Here is a 20,590-nt window from a genome sequence, read left to right as displayed (position 1 = left end):
CTCCCCTCCCCTGGTCCCCCACACAGCCTCCCCGCCCCCTCTCCCCAGGTGGAGCGGCAGATCCAGCAGCTGGCCTCTGAGCTTCAGGCCCAACGCCAACCCATCCGTGCCTGCATCGCCCGGGTCCAGGCCCTGCGGCAGGCTCTGTGCTAGTCATTGCCCCAGGGAGGCCTCAACCCACCTCCAGGAACAGAACGCAAAGCTGCAATGAGTTTTATTTTTTATTTCAAAAGGTTGCAATTAAATGAATTACTGTTCAGAAGTCTCCCACTTTTCATACAAAAATACTGTGCTACTGATACAGTTGAAAGAGTTCAAATGGCTTCTCCTGCAGGAGAAATTCACAGCGTCCCCGGGAAACCTGAACCCCGGCCCCCCCTGTCAGTGGCTCCCTAAGGACTGTGTACCTGTTACCTGGGGACAGGTGTTGTAGGCACTGACACCCCCACACACACACCACGGCTCTACTGCTGCCAACACAAGCTCCTGAATCAATAGCAGCAACTTACCATGTTTCTGTGGGTCTGGATATGTGGAGGGGGGGGCATCCCCCCCACACCAGGCCACCACTACCTGCCTGTCCATTCACTCTGGACCCATTCGGGGGGTGGGGGTTCAATAACTGGCCTTGCCTACTAGAACGATGTCTCACCAGCTCTGGAAGGTCACTCACTGGGGCGTGTAGAGCGCCACCCCCTCGGTCCCCCTCAGAAGATGCTGGCGGAGTCAAAGATGATGTGTTCACAGCCACAAATGCAAGGAGAAAGCTCTTCCCAAACAAGTGGGGGGTGAATTGGGAACAGAAAGCGGTTGTGTTAAAGGCCACATGGCGCTGCTCTGGGGGCAGCAAAGCCTGGTCAGTGCAGGGGAGGCAGAGGGGAGGCTGAAAAGCAATTATGAGAGCAGCAAGAACAGATACAACCACTTCTGTCTTACAACAGAAATCAAGACCAACTGAACACCCAGCCAGGAGACGTAGGGTCTCCAGTTTATACAACAGATTAAAAAGAGTCTCCAAAAGGGAATCTGAGATCACCTTGACCTGCATGTTCTCTTTAGATGGGAAGAGGGAGGATGTAGGTCCAGGGCCAATAAGGGCTCTGACCTCACCCACACCTCAGGACGGTAGGAACTAGTCACCCAGGTCCCGCCTGGTCGGGCTCCATAGCCCTGAGACTGTCCCCTCCCTATACAGCCTTGGAGGCTCCCCAAAAAGACCCTCCCGTTTCTGTTGAGAAAGCTCCTTCAGCAGCCGACGTCAGGAAGAAGGCTCTAGAGGGAGCCCAGAGCCTCTCCGAACCGGATCTTCTGTCCCGCTTTCAGCTTAAAGTTGAAGTCCTTGGGGGCCTCAAAGATGAGCACGATGGTGGAGCCCAGGTTGAACTCGCCCAGGTGCTCGCCCTTGCGCATAGGGATGCCCTCCTTGTTGGTGTGTGTCACGAAGCTGAAGTCATTGTAGGAGCCCTTGCTGTAGCGTGGGCTATTCGTGTGCAGGTCCTGCAGGAGGCCCAGGGTAGAGCATGTGGAGTCTGCTCCTGGACCGCGAACACCTCTGTGCTGCCTCTCCCTAACCCAGCCTGGAAAGGGAGCTGGGCACAGCGACTTGGCCCATAAGCCTAACCAGAGAGTCGCCAGTAGAAGCTGTGAACTGGGACCGGGGGGGACACAGAGGATTCAGATCCCACCCTTCTCTAGCACCCAGAACAGGTAAAGGGCAGCCATAAGCTGATACCAAGAAAGGCAGCCCTGCCCCCCCGCTTCTCAGGGAGGGATGGCCACTAGCCACCCCCTCAGACACTGCCTTCTGGTCAGCATGCTCCACTCTGAGCTCCATATTCCCCTTGGGTTCCCAGCAGAAGCAAAGTACAGGCTGGGAGGTGAACCCCCTCCCTCTCCAGCCATTTCCAGATAAGCAATGATAGCCTATAGGGGTGGGGGCTGGCAGAGCAGGGCCAAGCCCCTCCTTGGGGCAACTGTTCCGCAGAGCCAGGCCTGGCCAGGGACACGCTCTTCTAGAACTTAGTCTTAACAGATCTGGCTCCATGGGAGAAGGGGTGGGGGAGACACCAAGTGGCCCAGCCCTTGGGCCTGACTCTGCTTACCCTGTCAAAGTAGATGCGTATGGAGCCCACATTGGTAGCCCCCACAGCTGTCAGCGAGAAGAAGCCGTGTTTCCAGTCCCCAGTGAGGACCACCCGCTCGTTGTGGCAGAAGAGCTCTTTGATCCAGCGTGCCATACCAGGGTTCACAGACATCAGGGAGCCTGTAGGAGTAGAGACACTGCCATTCCCCACCCAGCAAGAAGACCAGCCTCACAAAGCCCCCGTCCACCTATATCCTTCCAAATGCAGAGTGGGCTAGACCCCAGACTGCCCCCGCTGCCCTCATGCAGCCAGACTAAAGCAGTCACCTCACAGCCTCAGCGCTCCAAGTGTGGAGCCTCGGTCCCCTGACACCAAAAAAATTGTAAGGCTCTAGCCAACCTGGGAAATGGCGCCGGTGGGAAACGGTCCAGTCAGTGGGGGAGTGGAAGCAGTGGTAGTCCCCGGGGGCCAGGTAGATGACACAGTGGTAAAGCTCATTCCCTTCTCTAGTGACCAGCTGGTTCCTGAAGGAGCCGCAGGGGGGTGCTGCAGGAGGCAGACATGAGGGCCAGCTGTCAGACAAGCACCTGAGCCTGTGCAGTCTGGACATGGGCTTCAGGGAGGCCCCAAAGCTCCACGAAGCGATTCCTAGCCCTTCCCTCCCCGATGACCAGCCCAGCCACACTGCCACAGGGTCTCAAGGCTGCCACCAGGCAACAACCCACCTGGTGGAAAGGACAGATCATCTGTGGAAGTACGTGGACCCAGGAACGACTCCAGCGAGTAGGTGACCCCCTTGACCTGCTCCACCTCGCAGTTCTTCACCTGCCCGAAGTTCAGGATCTTCCCATCTGAGGGGCTGATCTGGAAGGGCCAAGAGAGGCTTGCTACCAGGGAAGCAGGGGGGCTGGGGGCAGGGTCTCCACCTCCCTGGGGGCCCCAGCCGGGGAGGAGTACTCATGGGCCACCTGTGGGGACTGCTGGGACTGGTTGCCAAAGGCAAGGGCAAGAGTCCCATTTCCAGGGGAGGGATGGAGGGCAGGGCCAGGCCTCACCACGCTGTGCAAGCCACAGACAGGCCGGGCCTGCGGCTTCAGCTTGCGCCGGAAGAACTCGCTAAGGTTGCGGTAGTGGTGCAGGTCCTCCACGGCGGCCTCCTTCATGTTCACCCCAAAGGTCCAGATGTACAGGCTATAGACAGGCCGGCGCAGCCAGTGCGGCAGCTCCACCTGGTTGAGGCGGCCCCAGGCCCGCGACAGCAGGCGCGTGGGCACCGACTTGTACAGGGCCACCTGTGGGCCACAGGCAGGCAGATGAGCAGATGGCCCCGCGTGCCCCCCAGTCAGCCACCCACCACCCCCAGAGACGTGGGCACCCTGCCATGGCTTTGTGATGTGGTTGTTGCCCATTAGGAACCAGACTGAGCTTCCCAAACACTCCCACAAACTGAGTACTGGCCAAGACTGACACAGTGACTTAAACCCAGCGGTTTCAGTCACTCAGTGCACCAGTAGCAACTGCCCCCGTCCCTAAGAACACACTGACCGGCGAAGTCTGGTCTTCCCTCTTTAGGAAAGGTGGGGGGTGAACAGCTCTGCTACCTGCACCAAGAGGCTGTGGCAGAAAGAGGCAGGAGGGCCCGGGGGCATGGGAAGGTCTACAGCCCAAAGCACATGTTCTAATCTGAAGAGGAGGCAGAGGAAACCCCCCACAGCAGGTGCTCTGGACAACGGTCACCAGGGGCAGGCTGCTAGGGCTCTGAGGCACTTTACTGTGAGGGCACCGGGGGCTGCTTCCTGGAGGCAGAGGGGACTGGGCCCTGGCCTCCCCCAGCACCCCCGCTATCTGCTGGTACCCCCAGCCAAACCCTCAGGGCCAGGCGACCTGGAAGGGGATGCCTTTCAAGCCTCAGGTGCGGCTGCCACAGCAGAACCCGCCTCTAACTGGCAGCTGCTGCTTGTCAGCCCAGCCCAGACACCAAGTCCCTAGGGTGTAAAGGCAATTTCATTCCAACTTTAAACACCTCTACAGTGTAGTGAGTGAGTGGTGCCCCAAACTCTTCCCAGCTGACGCCCATGAGAGTCCAAGGTTCCCTGCCTGGGGAACCCTGCCCAGAGAGCCCAGGGCTAGGGAGCCGGGCAGCCCTCGAGGGTGCGGCGGCCAGGTCGCTCAGTCACCCAGCACTGCCTGGGGCTCCCAAGTCCATCCACACCCTAAGGGGCCCAAACAGGCATCAGTCCTCCTCAATCACCCTCTGGCACCCTGGAATTAATTTGCATTCTTCTCAAAATCACCTCTAAGCTCTCCTCTGCCCAAACACAGGAAATCAGACACCATTTTCTGAATTCCCAGTGTGGGTTCCTTCCAGAAGCAGAGCCCCCAAATGGCACAAGTGCAGGCAAGAACAGGCAGTGCAGAGCAGGCCATCAGGGCCACCAGCCTGCCTGGTCTTCCCAACCAACTTGCCTGTCAAAATGACCATCCCGGAGGGCTCAGCACCCACACCATCAGCTCTAATCTGACAAATGTCTCCTCTGTTTCTGTGGGCAGGGTCCCAACCTTAGGCCTACCCCTGGAGGGTGGGGAGACGGAGCTGGGCCAGCAGCCTGTGCACACTTACCCTGCTCACGGGCCTCCATCCCACCCGGCTGAGCGGTCTGAGGGCACCGAAGGGCAGGAGGTAGTAGAGGACCGTCAGGGGCCAGGAGCGCAGTTTCAGGGCAGGTCTGGACATACAGCTCAGCTGTCCCAGCCTCCGCCTCAGAGCCAGCTGGGGGAAGTGCAACCTGCAGAGCAGATGTCCATGCACAGCCAGGTCAGCCGGCAGGGTCTGGGAGGCCCCACCCCGCCCTCAGCAAGCCTGCCTTGAGGTCCCTCAACCCAACCCCAGGCTGAGGTGGGGGCTCATCTGCCTCTGTTCGGCAGACTCCCATCCCAGTCTCACCCACCTGCCTACCAGCTAAGGAGGACTAGGAATTGGGGTCAGCACAGGAGAGACGGGGTGCACAGCCTGCATGCCAGCCCCCCACTCCTGGGCACTCCTGGGGCCGGCTGTGGCCACAGGGGCACCAGGGGGAGACGGTTGGAGTCAGAGCCCCAGCGGTGCAGCAGCACACAGCAGTGGGGCGCAACTGCAACCACTGTGCGGTAGCATCTTGGAGAATCTTTTCCTGGCGCTAGGCCTCATTTCCTTATCTGATAAATAAAGGGATTGGGCCTGACAAGATCCCAAAGGAAAAGCCTAGGAACATGCACCTGCACACACGCATACCCTGAACAGCTAAAGCTCCATCCACCTGCCTGGTCTTTCTACATCAGATCAGGTTCTCCAAAGGAGACGCAGAGGCTGTGGGGGGAACCCCCATACCAGCCCTCAGAACACCTCCCAGGTCTGCTGGGGCCACATACCTGAGCCAGCCCCCTCCTTTTGACAAAGGTCCCCACCAGCCAAATTCAGTGCATTCTGCACAGGCTCAGCCTCGTGGGGAGCTTAGAGGCGGGGTGGACATTTCCACCAGAACCCTGGTTTCCTGAGACACAGCAGACCCAAGTCCCCTGGTCTCATGCCTCAGCACTAGGAAATGATCCTGAGGCCCAGTGCAGCCACCAGGCAACCACATTCCCATCCATTCTGGGAAGGTTCCCAGGCCTCAGTTTCCTCATCTGCGCAAAGACTGCATTCAACTGGATAATCTAAGGCTCCCATCTGCACCTTTGTGCTCTCAGAGAAGCGTGTCCTGTGCCCCCAGTTGCTGAACAAAGCAAGGAACAAAGAGGCATCTCAGCTGACACTAAAAAGAAAAAGTGGGAGAACCAAGCTGATGGCTGGGATGGCAATGGAAGATGCTTCTTTCCACAGCCCGCCAGGCTCCCTGTGTTCCTCTTCTCCCAGCCGACCCCACCCCACCCCACAGTATTTTCAAAAGGTCTGTTAAGGGGGTAGGGACCAAACAAAGCTGAACAAATCCCTGCTGTCCCCAGGGCTTCCCCCACCCGCCCTGATCACTGCAGAAGCCCAGGGACCAATCCCAGAAGAGCAGCCCCTCTCCCGGAGCTGGGGCGTGGGGGGACAATCGGGGTAGGGGGGCCTGGGAGCAGCAATTAGGGTGCAGCAGACACAAGGCCACCAGCCCACTCCGCCTCCCCCAGGTACCTGAAGCGGGCTCTCCGACTCAGGCCCCCAGGGCCGGGCCCCTCCAGCCTCGGGGGCTGATCCCCTGGCCCCCGGCTGCCACCTCCACCACGGGGCCGCTGGACATGAACTCTGACCTTCCGGAGGTTGTGGCGGGGCACAGAGGGGTTAGGACGGGGCCGGCAGCATCTCACCATTTCGCCGCTGCTCGGAGCTCAGGTCCTCGCCGTGCCTCTGACTGACACATGGTGGGCGGCGCCAGGCACACTCGCCTTTGTTTCTCCTCCTTCCTCCCTTCCCCCCAGCCAGGAGCTCCTGTGCTGTCACCACTCCTCTGGCTGGCCGCCTGGTAGCTGGTGGGCCTCTTCCCAGCTTGGTTGGGTCCCGCTGGCTCACGGGGCGCAGGTTAGAGGCCGGGGCTATTGCAAAGACAGGCACTGGTCACACCAGCTCAGGAAGCGGCAGAGACCTACCGCCTGGGACACAAGCCCCTGCCTTCTGCCCACTCTGTCCCTAGGCTTGGCTACCTGCCTGCTCCAGTGAGCTGATGGCAGGGAAGGGACCAGACGGTTATGAGCCCAAGAAGCACAAGTGGGAATCTTAGAGCCCTGTGCTCCAGGCGGGCGCCCAGCGTCAGCCTGTCTGCAGCTTGGGCAACCCCTCCCTCCCCAGGACCTGACCCATTTTCCATTCAGGTGACGAAGTAACATCTGAGGAATGAGAGAGCAGGAAGGCAAGAGAGGCACAGTGGGTGAGACGCTGGACATCTGACCTGCTAAGCTCTCTCTTTGCTGCCCCCCAGGCCTCAGAGCCTCCCATCCCTGATACCAACCCCCACAAGCCCTCCTCTGCAGATGAGCACGAACATGACCTGACCTGAAGGAAAACCAACCAGCACTGAAGCCCGAACCAGCCCCCCCCCCCCCCCCCGCAATCTTTGCTTTGGACAACACTTTGACTCTGCCTGGCGATCTGGGAGGACACGCCCAGCCTCCACAAGGCCCTCACAGATAACAGGGAAGGAGAACAAACATTCCACAGTTGTTGCTGTCTAAACCCAAGGGGAATCAAGGCCCCACCCAGCCTGGCCTCCAATCCCAACGGCAGGCTACAGGGGACAGTGCCGGCCACCATGGTTAGATGCAGAGATGCGGGCCCCAAGAGAAGCTCCCAAGGCGGAGAACTGACCCGGCCGTGGATGCAGTTCCAGGCCAGTGCTGACCACCCCCCACCCCCGCCACAGCCAATGGACTCACAGAGCAAGAGGCCCCACTTAGACATGGCTCCACCCACACTAGTGTGAAATGTCTGATGCCCCAGCAAAGCCACCTTAGCCAGAGGTGAAAAGGCTAGGCCCTGGAGGTTCGCGCTGAATCCCTGGGAGCGTAGTATGCAGAGGGAGACTGCACTGGGTCAAGACTGACGGAGGTCCGAAAGCAAAGCATGGATTTCCAGCCCCGACCAAGGAAGTGGCAAAGCCTGGGCAACCCCAGGCCCAGACCCCTCCAGCAGAGATCATCTTCCCAGGCCACTTGCCTGGGTGGGCAGAACGGCTCACTGAGGATGAGCCAGGTGGGATGGTGCCCACCACCCAGTCTCACCAAAAAGCCGACTTGGACACAAGCCTCCTCCGCCCCAAAGGCCAGACCCAGGGACCCATGGACACCCCCGTGTCTATCCCCCACCAAGGTTCAGCCTCCTAACTTTCCCATCCACAACAGTCAGATCACCTCAACTATACTGCCCACGTACTGAGCACACACCCCGCCCCTCCATGACCCACCAGGCCATGGGGGCCCCACACTAGTTCTCTGTCAGCTCCCCAGGAAAACAGGCCCCGAGGGGTGACAGGCAGGTTGGGTTGGGCACAGTGCTTGGCTTCCCAGCACTCTTTCCCCCACTCTAGAAAGCTTGGAATGAATGCACACCTGGGGTTCACAGTGAGGCCTTGTGGGAGAGGACAGGAGCCCCCATCTCCTCTTACCCATTTTCCTTTCTATCCTATCACACAAGGCAGCAGCCACTGCAGCATGAGGCTAGAAAGGCACCTACCAGGACCCAAACACAAACCTAGCTTGGCCCCAAACCTCCAGTCCTCAAAGCAGATTCCTGTCTGTGCCTCTCCCATTTCATTCACCCCAGAGCCTCTGGCCTAGGGACTTGGCTAGGCCACACAGCCCGCCAAGGCAGTGCAGGGTGTTCAAGGGGGCCAGCCCAAGTTGCTGCTATCCTAGAGACTCTAGAAACTGCCCCAAAGGTCTGGCAGAATGTCTTCTGCCCTCCATCCTGTCTCCATCACCACTCTACTTACTCTCTGGAAATGGGACAGGGACCAGACTGTCAGGCTTCTTCCAAATCACCATGCATGGGCCAGAAAAGTTCCCCAGAAAACAGACATGAATTCACCTGTCCCCCAGGGAACAGGCCTGGCACCCTCTGTTCAGTTCAAAGCTGCAGGATGGAGGGAAGGGGGTCCCTAAGGGTCATTCCTTCCTTCCTGATTCCCAAAGGCTAAGCGCCACTTCCTAGGCCAACAGTGCTCTTGCCCTCCCCGTTTCAGTGCCTTCCCCCCACACCTGCAATGACCTTGGAGCCCAAGCCAGAACTTTGTTGCTCTCCAGCGCGCTCTCTGGCTCCCTGGAGTGGGACTAGGGGCTCAGGCCCAGATGAGGAATCTGCCAGGAGCGTACCCTGAGGCGAGGAAGTACAGACACCCTCCCTCACTCCCTAGTCTCAAGAACACTCTGTGGAGAAGAGCTGTGAGTCGTGACCAGTAGGAGTTTAAAGTTATCATAAGGCCTAAGGGCCAGCCACAATGAGCAGGAGAGCTCAGAGGCTTTGGTAGGGGAGGGGGACAACTCAATTACTGCAATTCTAGCTGTCCAGCTAGCCCTGAGCTGGGAGAGGCCTTGCAAGTCACAGGTGCTCTGAGGCTATCAGTTTCCTCATCTAGAAAATGGGAAGGGTCACTCCTCCTGCTCACCGCCTCCAGGCTCAGATCATGGCAGCGACCCTGGTCCAGAACTCTGCTCTGTTCAGAAACACCACGCCTCACTTCCACCCAAGACCTTGGTGCAGCCTCATCCCCTGGACCTGAATCCCAACCCCTCACCTCTGTTTCCAAACTCACACTCTGGAGGAAGGAGGTTCACTCCCACTGGCGAGATGAAGGCACAGGGTAGAGGCAGCAGTTCTGAAAGAGCCCAAACCACAGTAACAGTGGCTGCCCCTCTGAGGAGAAGCAACGGCCCAAGAGGACCAGGTGGGGGGGGGGGTGTCACCTTTGTCTGGATGTCCCATTCTGGGGGTTCAACTCGAGCAGTGCTCAATGTCCCCATCTACCCCTCACAGCCTGTGATGAAGGCAACACTACCCCCTCAGTGGAATGGAACATTCCAACTGAAGTCAGATGGACAGACCCAGGCCAGTTACCCTTGCTAGAGGTGTGGGGGCAGGGGACTGCAGGAGGCAGGCTCCTGCCTGGTTCCCTTGGACTTTGGTGGATTCAGATTTGAGTTTTGGCAAGTCCAGGAAGGCAGGGGCAGAGTCGGGACTGTCTGCCCCCAACAAGCACTCCCTGAGCTCCAAAGGCCTTGCAGCTAGGCACAGGTCCTGCCAGAGACACTGAGAAATTTGCTCTTGCTCCCTGAGTGGAACTCTCACTGGGTGCCAGGGTCACTCCTCCTGAAGCCTCAGCAGAGAGCGAGCCTCAGAGGCCTCACGTCCTAGATCTACCTGCCTGCCTTTCTGAGCCCACTTTCACCCCAGAAGGCAGGTCAGGGTGGCTATCCTCCTGCAGCTCACCTGAAGCACACACAGGCAGCTGTGTCCAGGGGGGCCACCAACCCTTCCTCCCTGTGTTCCAGGGCTAGAAGCAGACAAAACTTCAAGAACTGGGAACAGGGAAAATGGATTCTTGCCAGGTGAAACGGGCGAGCCATCTTGGGGAAGCTTTGGGCAAGAGAAGAGGAAGCAAAGAGAAGGGCCCAGAGATGCTTATTTAAAGCCAAAGGCCAGGGAAAGGGGGGGGATGGGAAGCTACTCCCCACAGCGTAGGGCTTCCTTAAATCTCCCAAATGAAAGGAACCCTGACGCGGGGATGGGGCTCTGCGAAGGGCAGCATGTCAACCCCTCTCCACCCCTTGGGTGAGGAACTGAGAACACCTCCGGTCCCACCCAGGAACAGGGCCGCACGGAGGAAATCACCCGGAGCTCCCCGCACGGAAGAGGACACAGAGCCCTAGCCCAGCGTTTCCCCTTTCGGCTGGAGGGCCAGGAGATGCTACCAGACGCGGCGGAAATGAGCTCATCCCGCGCGGCCCGTGACCCACCATGTGGGGCAGGAGAAGCCCACAACGGGATGGAGACTGTGGGGTGGGCTCTCCGGCCCAGGGTCCCGCAGTTCCATGGGGCGACGGGCACCCATGACGCCCGCTCCAGGGAGCCCACCGCTCCCTGGCTCACTCACCCGCAGGTGGTCCCGTCCGGCGGGGCTTCAAGGACCGACTCTCAGGGAGGTGCCGCTCCTGAGAGGAAGCCTCCGCAGGCAGGGACTCGGCTCCGGCCACTGAGGCCGCCGGGGGCGGGGACAGAGGGCGGACATGGACAACGGCAGACAGACGGCTCCTCCCTCCCGCCGGGCGCAGCCACCGCGCCCAGGGCCCCTTTAAGGGGAGGGGCTGGGCCCAGGGACCAACCCCGCCGGTCACGGGATTTCCCAGGCAACACCTCCTGGGCCTGGCTGAGGGCCTCCCTCCCTGCCCACCCCCATCTGGGTAGTCTCAGGCCTCCACGTGCGGCTCACCTCACCCAGGGCCCGCTTTCCAAGACTGAGAATGCCACCCCCAGCCACCTTTTCTGGCCCTTGAAGCACACACAAGGCATCTAAGTCTGGCTCTTTCTCACACCCCATCCTGAAGGTACAAGCTGCCCCTACTCCCACCCCTGCCCCCTCTTCTCCACTATCATACAAAACACCTGCCACACAAAATCTGGCACAGGCCACGGAACCAGACCCAGTAAGCAAGGTCCCCTCTGGCCTCGGGCTGTTTAGAACCCGTGCTGCCAGCGGGGACAGAGGGGGATGCTCTTAGCTCATCAGGCTCTTAGCTCCACACGGAGCCTGCTTCCCTTCCTCTCTCTCTCTGCCTGCCTCCCCGCCTACTTGTGATCTCTGTCTGTGAAATAAAGAAAGAAAAAAATCTTTACAAAAACTTTAAGATAAAAAGGTACATCCCTAGCTTCTTATGACCATGGAGAATTTGGTTTCTTTCTTTTTTTAAAGATTTTTCATTTTTATTTATTTATTTGACAGAGATCACAAGTAGGCAGAGAGGCAGGCAGAGAGAGAGGAGGAAGCAGGCCCCCCACCGAACAGAGAACCTGACTCAGGGCTCCATCCCAGGACCCCAGGACCACGACCAGAGCCGAAGGCAGAGGCCTCAACCCACTGAGCCACCCAGGCGCCCTCAGAGAATTTGATTTCTAAAGCAACATTTGGAACACAAAGAAAGAGCCTTCTGGCTTATGAGATGGGCGGCTGGGCCCAGGCAGCCTGGAAAAGGACATGGTGCTGGGCAGACAAAGCCCCACACACCTGTCCTCCTCATCTGGCTCTATCCCAGCAAGTGCTCTGTGAAAAGCTACAGGCCTGGAATGCTGCAGTGGGGAAGCCAGAAGACAGTTAGGGTTCCTCCTCATGGACTTCCATAACATTGGAATACCACAATGCACAGCAGTAACAGGCCAGCAGGGATGCCCTATGTTGAGTTCCAGCACCCTGGGGCTCAGATTCCAGCACAAGGCTGGTGAATACCCAACATGGGCTGTACCTGGCAGCTCCTAGTCTGGACCCACAGCTTTCTCTGAGCCTCAGTGAGACTTAAGAGACCCTCTTCTCACCCCAGAACTCTAAGCAAACACACCATGAAGCCTGGATAAAAAGCAGTTAAAGCACAAGAGGATAACACAGAATCGTGGCAACACTAAATTCCAGAACCAGAAATATCCTGGAGGACCATTCTGATTTCCCCAAAGCTGCCACTACTTCCAGACCAGGTCTAGTCCAAGTTACACTCGGGGGAGGAAAACAAAAGCCCGGGTTCTCATTTGCTGAGCAGCCTTTGGAGCACCAATGCTCTCCCTGTAAAATGAGGAACACTGCTCCTCCATGTCTACCAGAGCTCCTTTATAACCATTCTAAGCCTCTTGGGCAGACTGGTATTTAGAAAACTCATAAACCAGCCCACAGGTCTGTCCTGAGATCAGCCTTCTAGCATGACTTCCACCTCATACGTTTCAGTAAGGAAATGCCTTCTAGATTCCAGACAATAGTTAATAATGATTTCTGGGAAAAACAAAAACCCTTTGGTAAGTTTATGTTCCCACCCGGAACGAGGTCCCTTCCAACCACCCTGCTGGGACTCCCCTGTGTGAGAGTGCCACCTAGTGCCACTTCAAGGCTCTGCAGGCCTTAGGCCTTTTGGCCATAAGCACCACAGGATAGGTGTCCCAGGTGAGTCAAGCCACTGGAGCTCCCTACAGACTGAACTTCATGCACTGCTGTGCCAGGCGATGAGTAATGGTGGGGCAAGGGTGCCAGGTGTTCTTGCTAGTTCTCATTTCCTGGGGGCCAGGAGAGGCCTCCTGAGGAAGACCACTAATGGCTGGTGTCTCACGGCTGGCACAAGAAGTCATGGGCAAGTAAGCGCCCTCATAAAAGTCTGGCCAAGGAGCCAGGACAAGCATGAGGTGCCCTAGGAGATCTCTTCATCTGAAAGCTTCTCCCAGCCCTGCCAAACTCCCCCCTCAAACATGAAAATGTTTCTTAGCAGTCCCACCAGCAGCTCCTGGAAGAGGGGGCCCAGAAGAGGGGTGGTCTGCAGCATGATAAAGGAAACAAAGTGATTTTGCTAGAACAGCCTAGCAGAAAGCTCCACACAGGGCCCTGAAGATGTCTGAGTCAGCCACCCTGGACTCCTTCCAGTCCCGAAGCTCAGCTTTGTCTTGTTCCTCATCTTCTTCAGGCAGAGTCCTGGGCTCTTCCACACATTGGCTGCTCAAAGCCTCAGGAGCCAGGCAGTTCCCAAATGGTGAGTGGTACAGGCACAGAGCTGTCCCAGAGGTGGGGGAGGCAGGGAAGAGGCAAAGGCTGGAGGGGGGGGGCAACACTCTGTCACAGCCTGAGCAACCTGGGGGAGAGGCTGCCACAGCCCCTCCCAGGTAGGGGCCCTGAAGCCACTGATACACCCTCCTGCCCTTGAATGAGCCCAAGATTCTCTGAGGACAGAGCTGGGCTGTAAAGTAAACTGTATTTGAGTGGGCAAGGTGGATCTACTTCCCTGCCAACTTGATTGTTTGTCCACTTCAACATCCACATTTCCTCAACACCTATTAGGCAAGAAGTATAACAGTCTAGGCATACCTCAGAGATGGTTTGGTTCCAGCCTACTGCAACAAAACAAGTATCACAACAAAGCAAGTCAAATGAATTTTTTTATTTCCCAGTGCATATAAAAGTTCTGTTTATGCTATACTATATATTAGTATATTAAATATGCAATAGGATTATATCTAAAAAAGCAATGTACACGGGGTGCCCGGATGGCTCAGCTGTCTAAGTGTCTGCCTTGGGCTCAGGTCATGATCTGGGGGTCCTGGGATCAAGCCCCACATTGGGCTCCCTGCTCAGTGGGGAGTCTGCTTCTCCCTCTCCCCCCGTCCCCAGCTCGTGCTCTCTCAAATTAATAAAATCTTTTTTTTTAAAAAGCAATGTATTTAATTTAGAAATACTGCTAAAAAATGTTAGCTATCATCTGTGCTTTCAGCAAGTTGTAGTCACTGATCATAGATCACCATAACAAATATAATAATGAAAATGTTTGAAATATTGCGAGTATTACCAAAATATGACACCGGGACACAAACTAAGCAAATGCTGTTGGAAAAATGGCACTGACAGACTTCCTGGACATAGGGTTGCCACCAACCTTCTATTTGTAAAATGAATGCAATTATCTCTGGAGCACAATAAAGCAAAACACAATAAAATAGGAGTGCCCAGATGTACTGACTCTACTCCTTGCCGGCATGGGACAAGGTATTTATACATACATCCTTCTCATTTGACAACCTTATGAGGAACTTAATAGCAGCCTGTTTACAGAAGATAAGAATAAAGCTATAGTGACTACATAAAGTTGTAAAAAGTGCAGATCGTGCTCAATACTGTCCAGGGTCCCAGACACCACAGCACAGCCAATGGGGCTCCGGGTGGGTGGGCAGGAGCAAGGACACAGGGTAATTGTGTGGGCACAGGCTGCTCTGTCCTCATTCCTTTTCACAAACTGGAATGCTGTACCATACATTTTTTAAGGTTCTGAACTAAGGCTGGAAATCAGAAAGCAGTGCTAACACAGTAAGTGAGCGTGGATGCGGCTCCAGCTGCTCCTGGCTGCGGCCTATTGTCTACGTTGCTGGTCCCTGTACACCTCAACCTTGCCACAAGCCCCCATGGCCAGGCCAAAATTGAACAACAAAACCAAGTTGTTGTTATGCTCAGATACGAACTAAAGTATTTAGAGTTGGAAGTTTCACAATGACTGTAATGTACTTTCAAATGGTTCAGAGAAAAATATCTATGTGTGTGTATGTGTATATATATATATATTTAGAGAAAGAGAGATAAAGCAGATATGCTAAAACATTAACTGTTCAATCAAGAGGTGTGTATGTGGGTATATGTCTATTCTCTCAACTTTTCTACTCTGTTCAAAAATGTTCACAATGTGGGGCGCCTGGGTGGCTCAGTGGGTTAAAGCCTCTGCCTTCGGCTCAGGTCATGGTCTCAGGGTCCTGGGATCGAGCCCCACATCGGGCTCTCTGCTGAGCAGGGAGCCTGTTTCCTCCTCTCTCTCTCTCTCTGCCTGGCTCTCTGCCTGCTTGTGATTTCTCTCTATGTGTCAAATAAATAAAATCTTTAAAAAAAAAAAATGTTCACAATGTGAGAGTTGGAACAGTTTGCTTTAAACCACAGAAAATTCTGGGAAGACTGGGTGGCTCAGTTTGTTAAGTGGCTGCCTTTGGCTCAGGTTGTGATCCCAGTGTCCTGGGATCGAGTCCCACATCTGGCTCCTGGCTCAGCAGAGAGCTTGCTTCTCCCTCCCACTCTGCCTGCTGTTCTTCCTGCTTGTACTCTCCCTCTTTGTTAAATGAATAAATAAAACCTTAAAAAAAATTCTTTTCAAAAAAGGGGGGGGGGGGCGCCTGGGTGGCTCAGTGGGTTAAAGCCTCTGCCTTCGGCTCAGGTCATGATCGGCTCAGGTCCTGGGATCGAGCCCCACATTGGGCTCTCTGCTCAGCAGGGAGCCTGCTTCTCTGCCTACTTGTGATCTCTGTCAACTAAATAAATAAAATCTTTTGAAAAAAATAAACTACAGAAAATTCTCTAAATTCTGTTACTGGGGAGAAAAACCCAAGAAGACCACATTCCATCTGCAGAGCTGCTCCTGCTCTTCAGTGAGGCAGGACAGCCAGGCCTGCCCTCAGCACCCACTGCTGCCACTTCATACGGAGGGCCTCAGGTCCGAACCACTTATTTGCTGTCCACACAGCCCGGGTATATTCACACCCCCAAAGTCAGGCTCCAGGCTGGAGACAGCCCTTCGCACCTGATAGGATATGTCAGGTGCCAATCACATAGGCCCAGCCCTCTCTGTGGAGTCACATCAGAGGCCAGCAGGAAGAGGGACAGGAGGACAGCTTCCTCCCTAAAGAGCCCACCATGTCCACCAGTCCAGTTTTCCCACCACACGGATTTCTGTCCTTAGGTCCAGTGGTCAAGGAAGAAAGGACAGCCTGGAAACGCTGGAGACTGAGGGGAGTCTGTCACTGGATGTCATCCTGCATGGAGCTCAAATCACCTAGGTGTTCACAGGAAACCCTGGAGTCAGCAGGCTGCAGAGCTATGTGCACGACCAACTTCCACCCCACCTTGTTAAGAAGTGCCCATGAAGGTTTTGGTTCCCTTATTGACAACAAGGACAAAAGGACAACAAGGACACAAAAACAGAGTATCTGGAATCACAAATGCCACACAAACTCAGAACATGTGACAGCTCCAGGCACACCTGGTTGCCTTCTATCCCCTGTGCTGTTCACTCAAAGCCAGCTCTCTGCAGAGACCTGTGTCAACCACCCTCCTTTCTAAGGCCGAACACTAAGGCCTAGGCAGCCTAATTGAAGAGGCACTTTGACCACAAACCCAGAGCTTTTCCATCATCGTGGATTTCTGAAAAGAAACTCCTGGAAGCAGCCATACTACCGGTGCCCTGACTGCCTTGGCTCCTGCTCTAAGGGCAGGGCATCTTCATGGCTTGACAAGGCTGGGAGCCCTGTTTTTGGAGCAGCATGGATTCCTTGCTCCATCCCATTCAGTGTAAATGTAAAAATTACAAATACTCTGAGCCAATATAAACAGAACAAACGTGAAAAATGCTGAGGTCGACTCACATTTAAAGAAAAGCTTAAGTTACAACCTGAATTAACATACCAGGGTCTAGCTGTTCCCTATTTTCCCCACAGCTCTATGTGAAGAGCTACTCCACCCCTCCATCTGCTCAAGTCAGAAATCCTAAATCCCTTCCCACCTCCCTGCATCCAAATCCTTCATTACATCCTGTCCACTTTCCCCTCAAAACACACCCAGAATCAAGGCCTTCCCCACCCCAAGCTCCCACTCTGACCCAAGTAACCCCCGTTTGCACTTTCTCTCTCTCCCTCTAAAATAAAATGAAATAAAATAAAATAGGAGATAGATGTCCACAAGGGTGCCATGACCATCCAATGGGAAAATGACAGTCTTTCCTACTAATGGTGCAGGGAAAACTGATAACCACATTCAAAAGAATAAAGTTGGACACTTACCTTACACCATTAAAAAAGAAACCCTTAACTAGGGGCCACTGGGTGGCTCAGTTGGTTAAGCATTTGCCTTCCGCTCAGGTCATGATCCCGGGGTCCTGGGATCAAGCTCCACAAATGTATCAAAAACCTAAACATAAGACCTAAAACTTTTTAAATATTTTGCTTATTTGACAGAAAGAGACACAGTGAGAGAGGGAACACAAGCAGGGGGAGTGGGAGAGGGAGAAGCAGGCTTCCTATCAAGCAAGGAGCCCGATGCAGGGCTTGATCCCAGGACCCCAAGATCATGACCTGAGCCGAAGGCAGACGCTTAACAACTGAGACACCCAGGTGCCCCAGGACCTAAAATTTTTCTTTCTTTTTTTTTTTTTTTTAAGATTTTATTTATTTGACAGAAAGAGACACAGTGACAGAGGGAACACAAGCAGGGGGAGTAGGAGAGCAAAAAGCAGGCTTCCTGCCAAGCAGGGAGCCCGATGTGGAGGTTCGATCCCAGGACCCTGGGATCATGACCTAAGCTGAAGGCAGACACCTAATGACTGAGCCACCCAGGTGCCCTAAAATTTTTCTTAAAAAGAAAAAAAAAAAGACCTAAAAATTCCTTAGAAGAAAACAGGAAAAAATCTTCACAATATTGGATTCAGCAATGACTTCTGGGATAGGACACCAAAAACAAAGGCAATAAATGTAAAAACAAATAAACTAGACTTCATCAAAATTAAAAACTTTTGTATATCAAAACATACTATTAAGAGAGTGAAAGCACAATTTATGGGAAAAAAATATCTGCAAACACATATATCTGGTAAGGGTCTAACATCCAGAATATACAAAGAACTCCTACAACTCAACAACAAAAAACCAACCACCCAATGTAAAAATTAGCAAAGAAGTTGAAGAAACAAACATTTATTCAAAGAAGCTATATAAATAGCCAATAAGCATGTGAAAAAGATGCACAACATCATTACTCATTAGAGAATGCAAATCAAAACCACACTGAGATGCCACCTCACAGCCACTAAAAGCTATCATCAAAGTGAGTAAGTGTCGGCAGGGATATGGAGAAACTGGAATCCTCCGCACTGCTAGTGGAAACGTAAAATGGCATGGCTGCTGTGGGAAAGTCCAGCAATCCTTCTAAAAGTTAAACACTTATGACCATGTGATCCAGGAATTCTACTCCTAGGTATACACCCAAAAGAGCTGAGAGCAATGACTCCAGTGTGTTCTTGTACACGCAGTGTTCACAGCGGCACTATTCACAACAGCCAACAACCCAGTAGAAACAAGCCAGTATCTATCAACAGATGACTGGATAAATGAAATGTGGTATACATCCATACAATGGAATATTACTCAACCTTAAAAAGAAGTGAAACTCCAATAGATGCTACAACATGTATACCTCTTGAAAAATATAGGGCAAATGTTGTCTGATTCCACTTATATGAAGTACCTAGAATAGGCAAATTCACAGAGACAGAACTGGTGGTGACTAAGGGTGGCAGAAGCCGGGGGCAGAAAAAAAAAACAAACAGTATTGTTTAATGAGTACAAAAGTTTCTGTTTGGGACAATGAAAATGTTCTAGAAATAGACAGTGGTAATGGAAAGTACTACGAATGTACTTACTACCACTGAATTGTGTACACTTAGAAGTGGTTAAAATGGTGAATTTTAACCACCCGAATTCATATGTTGAAGTCCTAATTCTTAAAGCAAAGGCATCTGGAGATGGGGCCTTTGGGAGATAATGAGGTCATGAGGGTAGTTTATCAAAGAGTGAAAAAAGAAAATAAAAAGATCAAGACTGTGGGTAAGTACACAACACCAAAATATTCTGGGAGGAGAGGAAGAGAGTTGCTGTTAGAACAAAAAGCAAAATGACTTAGAGAAGGTGAGGAGAAGGGAAAGATGCAGGAGGGGTTTGGGGAGAGCACACCAATGAACACAAAGCCGGAGACACAGAGAATGTAGAGACAATGAGAAGAGTGTACAACAGAAGCGAGGCGAGAAAGGGTATCTCCACGTCCCTCTCCTCAGTCCCTCTCCTCAAGCTGCACTCCCCAGAGATTATGGATCAACAGTTTCATGTTAATGTGACCTGTGACCTCTCCTTTCCTCCCAAACACTTCTCTCAGCCAGTGAGGAAAGTGAAATCACTGGTTAACACCTGTAAAGGACATGCTGGAAGGCAGCAGCATACAGAAGGGGGCTCTGGCTGAACTCAAAGCACAAGGGCAAAAGGGCAGCCAGTGCCTTACCACTGTAACAAAGGGGTAGAAGAGTCTTAAATGGTGGTGACAGCTTCTATAAGCAGTCATTCCTGATATACAACTGTAATATTGTGGTTTGTAAAAAATATGTATTTGGTCATTCATCTGAGCAGAGCACATTTCTCATAAATAATTGGTCGCTGTTCCTGGCTCTCAGCTCCCAAAACCCTTGGAATTTCCTGAGTGACAAGAGCAATGGAAGCATCTTTTGTTATACTGTGTGGTCTTCTGTCTTCGGCTCCTAAAATCAATTGACAGCCATAAAACTGAAATGGGTGTTTTGTTAATCATAACAACTCTCTCTCCATCACTACTGGATTTATATTAATGAATTGACTTCTCAAAATCCTGTAAGGATAGGGAACTGACCACAAAAGAGAGGGGGAACTTTCAGACCCACCCCCTGACCTCGGGGGAGGGGAGAGGGACTAGAGGCTGAATCAATCACCACTGACCAGTGGCTTAATTAATCATTCATACCTATGTAATGAAACTTCCATAAAAACCAAAAAAGATGGGGTTCGAAGTGCTTCCAGGCTAGGGAACCAGAAGGCTTTTATGTGCCACCGTACAGAGCCCCATACTCCATGAGAACAGAAGTTCCTTCTTTTAGGACCTCACCCTAGGTATCTCTATCTGGCCGTTGATCAGTATCCTTCAATATCCTTTGTAATAAACTGGTAATCTAGCAAGTAAAATGTTTCTCTGAGCCCTGTGAGCTGCTCTAGCAAATTAGCTGAACCTAAAAAAAAGGTTATGGAGACCTGCGATTTATAGCCATTCAATCAGAAGCACCTGGACTTGCAACTGGCATCTGAAGAGTTAGGAAGGCAGTCTTGTAGGACTGAGTTCTTAACCAGTAACTCAAAGGCGGGGGGGGGGGGGACCTCCAACCTATAGCTAGTCAGTCAGAAGCACAAGTAACAACTTCTGAAAGCACCTGGGGCGGGGAGGGACAGTCTTGTGGGACTTGAGCCCTTAATCTGCAAAACAGGATGCTATCTCTGGGCAGATAGTGTCAGAACGGAGCTGAACTGTAGGACACCCAGTTGGTGTCAAGGGCCCTGCTTACTGGTGTAGTGAAACACAACCTCCCCCACCCCACAAGCACACACATTGGAATTGGTTCTAGAACCTTTAAAGATAAAACAGACCCCTTCAAGTGTCCCTGCT

At 53.5% G+C, this 20,590-nt stretch overlaps 2 protein-coding genes across 18 annotated transcripts in view; one reads left to right on the top strand and one right to left on the bottom strand.

The window, feature by feature from the left end:
- The window catches only part of LOC111159998 (SFI1 centrin binding protein), a 104,503-nt gene extending 104,241 nt beyond the window's left edge, over positions 1-262 (top strand). For all 7 annotated transcript variants that reach the window (XM_022522732.1, XM_022522731.1, XM_022522736.1 and 4 more), the window contains one exon: positions 49-262. In XM_022522732.1, coding sequence (XP_022378440.1) covers positions 49-153 — 105 coding nt within the window. In that variant the 3' untranslated portion in view covers positions 154-262. The remainder of the gene's footprint in view (positions 1-48) is intronic.
- The window catches only part of LOC111160000 (phosphatidylserine decarboxylase), a 42,659-nt gene continuing 22,268 nt past the window's right edge, over positions 200-20,590 (bottom strand). Inside the window, exons 1-9 of one of the 11 annotated variants that reach the window (XM_022522746.1) lie at positions 10,685-10,911; positions 10,021-10,167; positions 9,347-9,409; positions 4,705-4,870; positions 3,140-3,376; positions 2,810-2,948; positions 2,484-2,630; positions 2,103-2,263; positions 202-1,497 (exon numbers count right to left, since the gene is read on the bottom strand). In XM_022522746.1, coding sequence (XP_022378454.1) covers positions 1,273-1,497; positions 2,103-2,263; positions 2,484-2,630; positions 2,810-2,948; positions 3,140-3,376; positions 4,705-4,870; positions 9,347-9,409; positions 10,021-10,157 — 1,275 coding nt within the window. In that variant the 5' untranslated portion in view covers positions 10,158-10,167; positions 10,685-10,911 and the 3' untranslated portion in view covers positions 202-1,272. Of the gene's footprint in view, positions 1,498-2,102; positions 2,264-2,483; positions 2,631-2,809; positions 2,949-3,139; positions 3,377-4,704; positions 4,871-5,796; positions 5,876-6,410; positions 7,129-9,328; positions 10,642-10,684; positions 10,912-20,590 lie in introns of those variants that run through there. The other 10 variants (XM_022522741.1, XM_022522742.1, XM_022522745.1 and 7 more) reach the window with 10 other exon arrangements.

This window comes from Enhydra lutris, unplaced genomic scaffold (assembly GCF_002288905.1).
Source record: "Enhydra lutris kenyoni isolate GAN:26980312 unplaced genomic scaffold, ASM228890v2 scaffoldscaffold73, whole genome shotgun sequence".
Lineage (NCBI taxonomy): Eukaryota > Metazoa > Chordata > Mammalia > Carnivora > Mustelidae > Enhydra > Enhydra lutris.
Note: the sequence above shows the minus strand (reverse complement) of the source record. Positions and strands in the feature narration are given on the sequence as shown.